Genomic DNA, 13,800 nt, shown 5'->3' with positions numbered 1-13,800 from the left:
GATGAGGGAGGGAGGAGATGAGGGAGGAGGAGATGAGGGAGGATATGAGGGGGGAGGAGATGAGGGAGGGAGGATATGAGGGAGGGAGGAGATGAGAGAGGGAAGATGTGATTGGTTGATCCATGTGTTCTGTCTTCTCTCCCAGCCCAGAAGCTCTGTCAGCCATTTGTCAACCCGTTTGAAGGCGGACAAAACCTCACAGACTCTTACAGACAACTTTTAAGTAAGAACACAGTAACTAAAACACTTATCATCATCTTCATCATTACCATTGTCATCAAATGATTACCACCTTTTGGCCAGTATTTGCTGTGTGTAAATGTTAAATATATTGGTGAGTATTTAGCAGTGTTTAAATGTAAGATATATTGATGAGTATTTAATCAAATCACTCCAATTTATTTATATAGCCCTTCTTACATCAGCTGATATCTCAAAGTGCTGTACAGAAACCCAGCCTAAAACCCCAAACAGCAAGCAATGCAGGTGTAGAAGTACGGTGGCTAGGAAAAACTCCCTAGAAAGGCCAAAACCTAGGAAGAAACCTAGAGAGGAACCAGGCTATGAGGGGTGGCCAGTCCTCTTCTGGCTGTGCCGGGTGGAGATTATAACAGAACATGGCCAAGATGTTCAAATGTTCATAAATGACCAGCATGGTCAAATAATAATAATCATAGTAGTTGTCGAGGGTGCAACAAGTCAGTAACACAAGAGTAAGTGTCAGTTGGCTTTTTCATAGCCGATCTTTGAGAGTATCTCTACCGCTCATGCTGTCTCTAGAGAGTTGAAAACAGCAGGTCTGGGACAGGTAGCACGTCCAGTGAACAGGTCAGGGTTCCAGCAGGTCTGGGACAGCAGAACTGGGACAGGTAGCACGTCCAGTGAACAGGTCAGGGTTCCAGCAGGTCTGGGACAGCAGGTCTGGGACAGGTAGCACGTCCGGTGAACAGGTCAGGGTTCCATAGCTGCAGGCTGAACAGTTGGAACTGGAGCAGCAGCACGGCCAGGTGAACTGGGGACAGCAAGGAGTCATCAGGCAGTTAGTCCTGAGGCATGGTCCTAGGGCTCAGGTCCTCCGAGAGAGAGAAAGAAAGAAAGAGAGAAAGAGAATTAGAGAGAGCATATTTAAATTCACACAGGACACTGGAAAAGACAACAGAAATACTCCAGATGTGACAGACTGACCCTAGCCCCCCGACACATAAACTACTGCAGCATAAATACTGGAGGCTGAGACAGGAGGGGTCAGGAGACTCTGTGGCCCCATCCGATGAAACCCCCGGACAGGGGGTTTCATCGACACAACCCAAGGGGGGGCGCCAACCCAGACAGGAAGACCACGTCAGTGACTCAACCCACTCAAGTGACGCACCCCTCCCAGGGACGGCATGGAAGAACACCAGTAAGCCAGTGACTCAGCCCCTATAATAGGGGTAGAGGCAGAGAATCCCAGTGGAAAGAGGGGAAACCGGCCAGGCAGAGACAGCAAGGGCGGTTCGTTGCTCCAGCCTTTCCGTTCACCTTCACACCCCTTGGCCAGACTACACTTAATCACAGGACCTACTGAAGAGATGTGTCTTCAGTAAAGACTTAAAGGTTGAGACTGAGTCTGCGTCTCTCACATGGGTAGGCAGACTATTCCATAAAAATTGAGCTCTATAGGAGAAAGCCCTGCTTCCAGCTGTTTGCTTAGAAATTCTCGGAACAATTAGGAGGCCCGCGTCTTGTGACCGTAGCATACGTGTAGGTATGTATGGCAGGACCAAATCGGAAAGATAGGTAGGAGCAAGCCCATGTAATGCTTTGTAGGTTAGCAGTAAAACCTTGAAATCAGCCCTTGCCTTAACAGGAAGCCAGTGTAGGGAGGCTAGCACTGGAGTAATATGATAACATTTTTTGGTTCTAGTCAGGATTCTAGCAGCCGTATTTAGCACTAACTGAAGTTTATTTAGTGCTTTATCCGGGTAGCCGGAAAGTAGAGCATTGCAGTAGTCCAACCTAGAAGTAACAAAGGCATGGACTAATTTTTCTGCGTCATTTTTGGACAGAAAGTTTCTGATTTTTGCAGTGTTAGGTAGATGGAAAAAAGCTGTCCTTGAAACAGTCTTGATATGTTCTTCAGAAGAGAGATCAGGGTCCAGAGTAACGCCGAGGTCCTTCACAGTTTTATTTGAGACGAATGTACAACCATCCAGATTAACCTGTTGGGTCTAGGGGGCAGCATTTGCACGTCTGGATAAAAAAAATGTACCCGATTTAATCTGGTTACTAATCCTACCCAGTAACTAGAATATGCATATACGTATTATATATGGATAGAAAACACTCTAAAGTTTCTAAAACTGTTTGAATGGTGTCTGTGAGTATAACAGAACTCATTTGGCAGGCAAAACCCTGAGACATTTTCTGACAGGAAGTGGATACCTGATGTGTTGTATTGACTTTAAACCTATCCCATTGAAAAACACAGGGGCTTAGGAATATTTTGGCACTTCCTATTGCTTCCACTAGATGTCACCAGCCTTTACAAAGTGTTTTGAGTCTTCTGGAGGGAGATCTGACCGAACAAGAGCCATGGAACGATGATGTCCCATTAGACACCTGGCGCGCGAGTTCATGTTGGGTACCCTCGTTCCAATACGTTATAAAAGAGTATGCATTCGTCCACCTTGAATATTATTCATGTTCTGGTTAAAAAAGGCCCTAATGATTTATGCTATACAACGTTTGACATGTTTGAACGAACGGAAATATATTTTTTCCCCTCGTTCATGACGAGAAGTCCGGCTGGCTTACATCATGTGCTAACGAGACGGAGATTTTTGGACATAAATGATGAGCTTTTTTGAACAAAACTACATTCGTTATGGACCTGTGATACCTGGAAGTGACATCTGATGAAGAGAATCAAAGGTAATGGATTATTTACATAGTATTTTCGATTTTAGATCTCCCCAACATGACGTCTAGTCTGTATCGCAACGCGTATTTTTCTGGGCGCAGTGCTCAGATTATTGCAAAGTGTGATTTCCCAGTAAGGTTATTTTTAAATCTGGCAAGTTGATTGAGTTCAAGAGATGTAAATCTATAATTCTTTAAATGACAATATAATATTTTACCAATGTTTTCTAATTTTAATTATTTAATTTGTGACGCTGACTTGACTGCCGGTTATTGGAGGGAAACGATTTCCTCAACATCAATGCCATAGTAAAACGCTGTTTTTGGATATAAATATGAACTTGATAGAACTAAAAATGCATGCATTGTCTAACATAATGTCCTAGGAGTGTCATCTGATGGAGATTGTAAAAGGTTAGTGCATCATTTTAGCTGGTTTTATGGTTTTGGTGACCCTGTCTTTGACTTGACAAAACATTACACACAACTCTTGTAAATGTACTGTCCTAACATACTCTAAATTTATGCTTTCGCCGTAAAACCTTTTTGAAATCGTAAAACGTGGTTAGATTAAGGAGATGTTTATCTTTCAAATGGTGTAAAATAGTTGTATTTTTGAAAAATTTGAATTTTGACATTTATTTGGATTCAAATTTGCCGCTCTTGAAATGCACCTGCTGTTGATGGAGTGCACCACGGGTGGCACGCTAGCGTCCCACCTAGCCCCAAGAGGTTAATTGTCAGGTTCAACAGAAGATCTCTTTGTTTCTTGGGACCTAGAACAAGCATCTCTGTTTTGTCCGAGTTTAAAAGTAGAAAGTTCGCAGCCATCAACTTCCTTATGTCTGAAACACAGGCTTCTAGCGAGGGCAATTTTGGGGCTTCACCATGTTTCATTGAAATGTACAGCTGTGTGTCATCCGCATAGCAGTGAAATTTAACATTATGTTTTCGAATGACATCCCCAACAGGTAAAATATATAGTGAAAACAATAGTGGTCCTAAAATGGAACCTTGAGGAACACCGAAATTTACAGTTGATTTGTCAGAGGACAAACCATTCACAGAAACAAACTGATATCTTTCTGACAGATAAGATCTAAACCAGGCCAGAACTTGTCCATGTAGACCAATTTGGGTTTCCAATCTCTCCAAAAGAATGTGGTGATCGATGGTATCAAAAGCACCACTAAGATCTAGGAGCACAAGGACAGCTGCAGAGCCTCGGTCTGACGTCATTAAAAGGTCATTTACCACCTTCACAAGTGCAGTCTCAGTGCTACGACGGGGTCTAAAACCAGACTGAAGCGTTTCGTATACATTGTTTGTCTTCAGGAAGGCAGTGAGTTGCTGCGCAACAGCTTTTTCACAATTTTTTGAGAGGAATGGAAGATTCGATATAGGCCGAGAGTTTTTTTTATAATTTCTGGGTCAAGATTTGGCTTTTTCAAGAGAGGCTTTATGACTGCCACTTTTATTGAGTTTGGTACACATCCGGTGGATAGAGAGCCGTTTATTATGTTCAACATAGGAGGGCCAAGCACAGAAAGCAGCTTTTTCAGGTGTTTAGTTGGAATAGGGTCCAGTATGCAGCTTGAAGGTTTAGAGGCCATGATTATTTTCATCATTGTGTCAAGAGATATAGTACTAAAACACTTGAGTGTCTCCCTTGATCCTAGGTCCTGGCAGAGTTGTGCAGACTCAGGACAACGGAGCTTTGGAGGAATACGCAGATTTAAAGAGGAGTCCGTAATTTGCTTTCTAATGATCATGATCTTTTCCTCAAAGAAGTTCATGAATTCATTACTGCTGACGTGAGAGCCATCCTCTCTTGGGGAATGCTGCTTTTTTGTTAACTTTGCGACAGTATCAAAAATAAATGTCGGATTGTTCTTATTTTCCTCAATTAAGTTGGAAAAATAGGATGATCGCGTAGCAGTGAGGGCTCTTCGATCCTGCACGGTACTGTCTTTCCAAGCTAGTCGGAAGACTTCCAGTTTGGTGTGGCGCCATTTCCGTTCCAATTTTCTGGAATCTTGCTTCAGAGCTCGTGTATTTTCTGTATACCAGGGAGCTAGTTTCTAATGACAAATGTTTTTAGTTTTTAGGGGTGCAACTGCATCTAGGGTATTGCGCAAGGTTAAATTGAGTTCCTCGGTTAGGTGGTTAACTGATTTTTGTCCTCTGACGTCCTTGGGCAGGCAGAGGGAGTCTGGAAGGGCATCAAGGAATCTTTGGGTTGTCTGAGAATTTATAGCACGACTTTTAATGCTTCTTGTTTGGGGTCTGAGCAGATTATTTGTTGCGATTGCAAACGTAATAAAATGGTGGTCCGATAGTCCAGGATTATGAGGAAAAATTTTGCCCAACCTATGTCGAGGCACAGACACGGTCTCAATGGGGATAGCTGAGCTGTCTACACTGACTGTGCTAGTGGCAGACTCCACTAAGCTGGCAGGCTGGCTAACAGCCTGCTGCCTGGCCTGCACCCTATTTCATTGCGGAGCTAGAGGAGTTAGAGCCTGTCTATGTTCGTAGAAAAGATGAGAGCAGCCCTCCAGCTAGGATGGAGTCCGTCACTCCTCAACAGGCCAGGCTTGGTCCTGTTTGTGGGTGAGTCCCAGAAAGAGGGCCAATTATCTACAAATTCTATCTTTTGGGAGGGGCAGAAAACAGTTTTCAACCAGCGATTGAGTTGTGAGACTGCTGTAGAGCTCATCACTCCCCCTAACTGGGAGGGTGCCAGAGACAATTAATCGATGCCGACACATCTTTCTAGCTGATTTACACGCTGAAGCTATGTTGCGCTTGGTGACCTCTGACTGTTTCATCCTAACATCGTTGGTGCCGACATGGATAACAATATCCCTATATTCTCTACACTCGCCAGTTTTAGCTTTAGCCAGCACCGTCTTTAGATTAGCCTTAACGTCGGTAGCCCTGCACCCTGGTAAACAGTGTATGATCGCTGGATGATTCGTTTTAAGTCTAATACTGCGGGTAATGGTGTCGCAATGACTAGGGTTTTCAATTTGTCAGAGCTAATGGTGGGAGCCTTCGGCGTCTCAGACCCCGTAACGGGAGGAGCAGAGACCAGAGAAGGCTCGGCCTCTGACTCCGACTCGCTTAATGGGGAGAACCGGTTGAAAGTTTCTGTCGGCTGAATAAGCGACACCGGTTGAGTATTCCTACAGCATTTCCCTCCAAAAGCCATGAGAAAGTTGTCCGGCTGCGGGGACGGTGCGAGGAGATTTATACTAACGTTACTATCTGTACAGCCAGCCGAGCGGAAATGGAGGAAAACTCGCCTCCCTGCGGACCTGGCATCCTTTCACTCACTCCTCTCTACATTCTCCTCTTCTGTCTCTGCTGCTAAAGCCACTTTCTACCACTCTAAATTCCAAGCATCTGCCTCTAACCCTAGGAAGCTCTTTGCTACCTTCTCCTCCCTCCTGAATCCTCCTCCCCCTCCCCCCCCCTCCTCCCTCTCTGCGGATGACTTCGTCAACCATTTTGAAAAGAAGGTTGACGATATCCGATCCTCGTTTGCTAAGTCAAACGACACCGCTGGTCCTGCTCACACTGCCCTACCCTGTGCTTTGACCTCTTTCTCCCCTCTCTCTCCAGATGAAATCTCGCGTCTTGTGACGGCCGGCCGCTCAACAACCTGCCCACTTGACCCTATCCCCTCCTCTCTTCTCCAGACCATTTCCGGAGACCTTCTCCCCTTCCTCACCTCGCTCATCAACTCATCCTTGACCGCTGGCTACGTCCCTTCCGTCTTCAAGAGAGCGAGAGTTGCACCCCTTCTGAAAAAACCTACACTCGATCCCTCCGATGTCAACAACTACAGACCAGTATCCCTTCTTTCTTTTCTCTCCAAAACTCTTGAACGTGCCGTCCTTGGCCAGCTCTCCTGCTATCTCTCTCAGAATGACCTTCTTGATCCTAATCAGTCAGGTTTCAAGACTGGGCATTCAACTGAGACTGCTCTTCTCTGTGTCACGGAGGCTCTCCGCACTGCTAAAGCTAACTCTCTCTCCTCTGCTCTCATCCTTCTAGACCTATCTGCTGCCTTTGATACTGTGAACCATCAGATCCTCCTCTCCACCCTCTCCGAGTTGGGCATCTCCGGCGCGGCCCACGCTTGGATTGCATCCTACCTGACAGGTCGCTCCTACCAGGTGGCGTGGCGAGAATCTGTCTCCGCACCATGCGCTCTCACCACTGGTGTCCCCCAGGGCTCTGTTCTAGGCCCTCTCCTATTCTCGCTATACACCAAGTCACTTGGCTCTGTCATATCCTCACATGGTCTCTCCTATCATTGCTATGCAGACGACACACAATTAATCTTCTCCTTTCCCCCTTCTGATAACCAGGCGGCGAATCGCATCTCTGCATGTCTGTCAGACATATCAGTGTGGATGACGGATCACCAGCTCAAGCTGAACCTCGGCAAGACGGAGCTGCTCTTCCTCCCGGGGAAGGACTGCCCCTTCCATGATCTCGCCATCACGGTTGACAACTCCCTTGTGTCCTCCTCCCAGAGTGCTAAGAACCTTGGCGTGATCCTGGACAACACCCTGTCGTTCTCCACTAACATCAAGGCGGTGACCCGATCCTGTAGGTTCATGCTCTACAACATTCGCAGAGTACGACCCTGCCTCACACAGGAAGCGGCGCAGGTCCTAATCCAGGCACTTGTCATCTCCCGTCTGGATTACTGCAACTCGCTGTTGGCTGGGCTCCCTGCCTGTGCCATTAAACCCCTACAACTCATCCAGAACGCCGCAGCCCGTCTGGTGTTCAACCTTCCCAAGTTCTCTCACGTCACCCCGCTCCTCCGCTCTCTCCACTGGCTTCCAGTTGAAGCTCGCATCCGCTACAAGACCATGGTGATTGCCTATGGAGCTGTGAAGGGAACGGCACCTCCATACCTTCAGGCTCTGATCAGGCCCTACACCCAAACAAGGGCACTGCGTTCATCCACCACTGGCCTGCTGGCCCCCCTACCTCTGAGGAAGCACAGTTCCCGCTCAGCCCAGTCAAAACTGTTCGCTGCTCTGGCACCCCAATGGTGGAACAAGCTCCCTCACGACGCCAGGACAGCGGAGTTAATCACCACCTTCCGGAGACACCTGAAACCCCACCTCTTTAAGGAATACCTAGGATAGGATAAAGTAATCCTTCTAACCCCCCCCCCCCCCCTTAAAAGATTTAGATGCACTATTGTAAAGTGGTTGTTCCACTGGATATCATAAGGTGAATGCACCATTTTGTAAGTCGCTCTGGATAAGAGCGTCTGCTAAATGACTTAAATGTAATGTAAATGTAAATACTTACTGGTGGCACAGACGCTGTTTCATCCTTTCCTACACTGAAATTGCCCTTGCCTAACGATTGCGTCTGAAGCTGTATCTTCGCCATAAAGCGATCGTTCTCCTGTATATTATAAGTACAACGACTGCAATTAGAAGGCATCATGTTAATGTTACTTAGCTTCGGCTGTTTGAAGTCCTGACGAACAATGCCCAGATAAAACCTCCGGGGTGGAAAAGTTGAATGAAAAAAGTTGAGTGGGGGAAAAACTAAAAATATACGGTAATGAAAAAGTAAAAACTGTGAAGTAGTCAAGTAGCAAAGTAAGATTGGCAACAAAACGCACAGCAGCATGTAAACAAGTCTGCAAGTGTTAAAATGTGTTAAAGTGTTAAAATGTAAGATATATTGGTGAGTATTTAGCAGTGTGTAAAATGTAAGATATATTGGTGAGTATTTAGCAGTATTTAAATGTAAATGATATGGCTCATTCTTTTTCAGTGCTTCTGCAGCAGGAGGGGTTGTTGGAGGTGTTCATTATTGTTTAGCATAATTAACCATGCTCCTGTAGAGGTATTGGCTGGCTATTGATAAAAAACATTTTAACAGATGTTCTTATCCAGAGCAACTTACAGTTAGTACATTCATCATCAGATTGCTAAGTGGGACAACCACATACAGTGCCTTCAGAAAGTATTCACACCACTTGACTTTCCCCACATTGTGATGTGTTACAGCCTGAATTTAAAATGGATTACATAGAGATTTTTTGTCACTGGCCGACACACAACAGCACCATAATGTCAAAGTGGAATTATGTTTTTCGAATGTTTTACAAATTATATGTCACGACTTCCGCCGAGGTTGGTCCCTCTCCTTGTTCGTTCGGCCGTCGACGTCACCGGCCTTCTAGCCATCGCCAATCCACTTTTAATTTTCCATTTGTTTTGTCTTACACACCTGGTTTCAATCCCCCAATTACTTGTTCATTATTTAACCCTCTGTTCCCCCATGTTTGTTTGTGAGTAATTGTTTATTGTATTGCGGTCCGTATTTGTGGCCTGGTATTTTTACTACGTGTAATGTTATATTATTGAGTAAAATTGCTTTCATTACTCATATCTGCTGTCCTGCGCCTGACTCATCTCACCAGCCACACACAGACCTCATGACATTATAAAAAAATGTAAGGCTAAAATGTATTGAGTCAATAAGTATTCAACCCTGTTGTTATGGAAACGCCTAATAAGTTCAGGTGTAAAAATGTGCTTAACAAGTCACATAAGTTGCATGGACTCACTGTGTGCAATAACAGTGTTTAACATAATTTTTGAATGACCACCTCATCTCTGTACCTCACATATACAATTATCTGTAAGGTCCCTCAGTCGAGCAGTGAATTACAAACACAGATTCAACCGTAAAGACCAGGGAGGTTTTCCAATGCCTTGCCAATAAGGGCACCTATTGGTCGATGGGTAAAAATGATAAAAGCAGACATTGAAAATCCCTTTTGAGCATGGTGAAGTTAATATTTACATTTTGGATGGTGTATCAATACACCCAGTCAATAGAACTCATTTGCCGGAGAGGTAGGAAACCACTCAGTGATTTCAACATGAGGCCCATGGTGACTTTAAAACATGGCTGTGATAGGAGAAAACTGAGGATGGATCAACAACATTGTAGTTACTCCACAATACTAACCTAAATGACAGATTGAAAAGAAGGAAGTCTGTACAGAATAAAAACATGGATCCTGTTTGCAACAAGGAAATAAAGTAAAACTGCAAATAATGTGGCAAAGAAATTAACTTTATGTCCTGATGTTTGGGGCAAATCTGAGTACCACTCTCCATATTTTCAAGCATAGTGGCTGCATCACGTTATGGGTATGCTTGTAATCGTTAAGGACTGGGGAGTTTTTCAGGATAAAAAAATTAAATAAAATGGAGCTAAGCACAGGCAAAATCCTAGAGGAAAACCTGGTTCAGTCTGTTTTCCACCAGACACTGACTTGAATTCACCATTAACCTCAAGGCCAAATCTACACTGGAGTTGCTTACAAAGAAGACAGTGAATCTTCCTGAGTGGTTGAGTTACAGTTTAGACTTAAATCTACTTGAAAAGTCATGGCAAGACGGGAAAATGGTTGTTGAGCAATGATCAACATCCAATTTGACAGAGCTTGAAGAATTTTGAAAAGAATAGTGGGAAAGTATTGAACAATCCAGGTCTGGAAAGCTCTTACAGATTTACCAAGAAACATTCACAGCTGTAATCGCTGCCAAATGTGCTTCTACAAAGTATTTATTTTATTTTATTTAACCTTTATTTAACTAGGCAAGTCAGTTGAGAACAAATTCTTATTAACAATGACGGCCTACCAAAATACAAAAGACCTCCTGAGGGGATGGGGGCTGGGATAGAAAAATAATAATAAATAACATATATAACTGTCACGTCCTGACCGGTAAAAGAGGTTGTTTGTTATTGTAGTTAGGTCAGGGCGTGGCAGGGTGTGTTTGTTTTGTGTTGTCGGGGTTTTTGGGTTGTGTTCTATGTTTTGTATGTCTATTTTCTATTTTTTCTATATCTATGTCTAGTTTATTGTTTTGACCTACAATTGGAGGCAGCTGTTCCTCGTTGCCTCTAATTGAAGGTCCTATTTAGTAGGGGTGTTTTTTCTATGGGATTTGTGGTTGTTGTTTCGTGTATAGCTGTATGCCTTACAGGACTGTTTGTCGTCGTTGTGTTTTGTATACTTTTGTTTTGGTTTTCCTTCTTTCTGCCAATAAAAAAGAAGATGAGTATACAGACTCCCGCTGCATTTTGGTCCACTTTATACGACAGCCGTGACAATAACATAAGACAAAACACACATCACAACAAGAGAGACAACACAACACTACATAAAGAGAGACCTAAGACAACAACATAGCAAGGCAGCAACACATGACAACACAGCGTGGTAGCAACACAACATGGTAGCAGCACAAAACATGGTACAAACATTATTGGGCACAGACAACACAAAGGGCAAGAAGATAGAGACAACAATACCTCACGCAAAGCAACCACAACTGTCAGTAAGAGTGCCCATGATTGAGTCTTTGAATGAAGAGATTGAGATAAAACTGTCCAATTTGAGTGTTTGTTGCAGCTTGTTCCAGTTGCTAGCTGCAGTGAAATGAAAAGATGAGAAACCCAGTAATGTGTATGCTTTAGGGACCTTTAACAGAATGTGACTGGCAGAAATGATGTTGTATTGACTCAGAATGAAATGAGAGATTGACTGTGTGATATTAGGTGCTACTTGTGTAAATATTTTCCGTCTGGATTTTAATGATTTGTATGTAAATGAGATATTTCTGTATTTCATTTTCAATACATTTGTGAACATTTCTTAAAACATGTTTTCACTTTGTGATTATGGGGTGTTGTGCATAGATGGGTGAGAAAAAATCAATTTAATCAATTTTGAAATCAGGTTGTAATGCTACAAAATGTGGAATAAGTCAAGGGGTATGACTACTTGAAGGCTCTGTATCACAGTCATAGTAAGTACATTTTTCATCAAAGTTACTATCAGCAAAGTCAGAGCCAGTAAGGGGGGAAAGGTCAAGTGTCAGTGTTAGACAATCTCAAACCCAACACTTGGCCCCTAAGCCCTTTATCGAGTGGCCACTTGCTGTTGTGTTCGATAGTGATTTATTTTATTTTATTTTTATTTAACCTTTATTTAACTAGGCAAGTCAGTTAAGAGCAAATTCTTATTTACAATGATGGACTACCAAAAGGCAAAAGGCCTCCTGAGGGGACAGGGGATTAAAAATAAAAATACATTAAATAAATGTATATAGGACAAAACACACATCACGACAAGGGATCACTTGAGTCTGCAAGTGTTTTGGTCAAAAGGAACATTGATGACCCATCTGACATTTTGCGAGCATCGTCTCCCGCAACCTGTCTTGTAGCATGGCTCACTTGCTATAAAACATGGGCACCGGGGATCTGCAGCAGACACAAGACACACACTCTGATAGACAGTGAGAAAGTTGTAAAAACAAAACGACATCTCTCTACTCCTGCACAAAATATGTATAAGTATATCGGTCGCCAGTGATTCCATCAGCTGAGTTAGCTTGTTGTAGCCTGTCTTCTGCTAGCTAGCTTCACTGACAAACACAGCCAACTAATGATGTTGGGGCACTGCACTGATAAACAGCATGCAGCTTGTTACTTATTTAGGATAGCTTGACAGCTTGCTGACGAAGTTGTAGACATGTTCCCAGCAGTCAGTCTGTACTACAGCCTGTTTCCAAAGCACCACTCTGTAGAGTCTAATATACTGGCTTAACAAAACACCACTATGTAGAGTCTAATATACTGTCTTAACAAAACACCACTATGTAGAGTCTAATATACTGTCTTAACAAAACACCACTCTGTAGAGTTCAATATACTGTCATAACAAAACACCACTATGTAGAGTCTAATATACTGTCTTAACAAAACACCACTCTGTAGAGTCTAATATACTGTCTTAACAAAACACCACTCTGTAGAGTCTAATATACTGTCTTAACAAAACACCACTATGTAGAGTCCAATATACTGGCTTAACAAAACACCACTATGTAGAGTCTGCTAACATCACAAACTGCAATGGTCTCTCCAGAGGCCCATAGATACACTCCTCATACAATAAGATGACGAGGATTCTTTAAAAGGGAATTGGCCGCCCTTTGTGATGCAGACAGTGGAGGTGGGCAAAGCAGGAAGCAGATTTTACAGTCAACTTTCCTGCCAGTTCTTGGTGAAACTATTTATCAGATTGCAGCAGCCACTACTCTTCATCCTTCGGATGCTGGACTTCTAGCATAGAGCCCTTTGCTTTATCACAGGTGACAGTTTTAAAACTCACCATTGCATCCTGTAACAAAAGGTTGGCTGGTCCTCATTAAAGTCCTGTAGATCACTTAATTATTCCCTTTACTGCACAAGCTTTTGACTAACTTCACTGTTAAAATATAAAAACAGTACATTAGTCAACAAGCTTTGTTAGGCTTGAGCTGCTTCATCTACCCCTCGGTCAGTACATTAGTCAACAAGCTTTGTTAGGCTTGAGCTGCTTCATCTACCCCTCGGTCAGTACATTAGTCAACAAGCTTTGTTAGGCTTGAGCTGCTTCATCTACCCTTTGGTCAGTACATTAATCAACAAGCTTTGTTAGGCTTGAGCTGCTTCATCTACCCCTCGGTCAGTACATTAATCAACACGCTTTGTTAGGCTTGAGCTGCTTCATCTACCCCTCGGTCAGTACATTAGTCAACAAGCTTTGTTAGGCTTGAGCTGCTTCATCTACCCTTTGGTCAGTACATTAATCAACAAGATTTGTTAGGCTTGAGCTGCTTCTTCTCCTCGGTCAGTACATTAATCAACAAGATTTGTTAGGCTTGAGCTGCTTCTTCTCCTCGGTCAGTACGTTAGTCAACATCGTTTGGACTGGGTGGACGAAAGCAGGTGGAAATACCGGGGGGATGGTTAGCTACTCCACGTGCTACTAACTCAATG

General features: G+C 43.5%; 1 protein-coding gene across 2 annotated transcripts in view; it reads left to right on the top strand.

Moving 5' to 3' along the window:
- Positions 1 to 13,800, top strand: part of LOC106606304 (transmembrane protein 114) — a 40,961-nt gene that overhangs the window by 4,056 nt on the left and 23,105 nt on the right. The window contains exon 2 of one of the 2 annotated variants that reach the window (XM_045719677.2): positions 146 to 223. The exons of the other annotated variant lie outside the window; for it this stretch is intronic. Within the exon in view, the coding sequence (XP_045575633.1) occupies positions 146 to 223 (78 nt within the window). The remainder of the gene's footprint in view (positions 1 to 145; positions 224 to 13,800) is intronic. 2 annotated transcript variants of the gene reach the window in all.

The sequence above is a fragment of the Salmo salar genome, chromosome 06 (assembly GCF_965601325.2).
Source record: "Salmo salar chromosome 06, fSalSal1, whole genome shotgun sequence".
Classification (NCBI taxonomy): Eukaryota; Metazoa; Chordata; class Actinopteri; order Salmoniformes; family Salmonidae; genus Salmo; species Salmo salar.
Note: the sequence above shows the minus strand (reverse complement) of the source record. Positions and strands in the feature narration are given on the sequence as shown.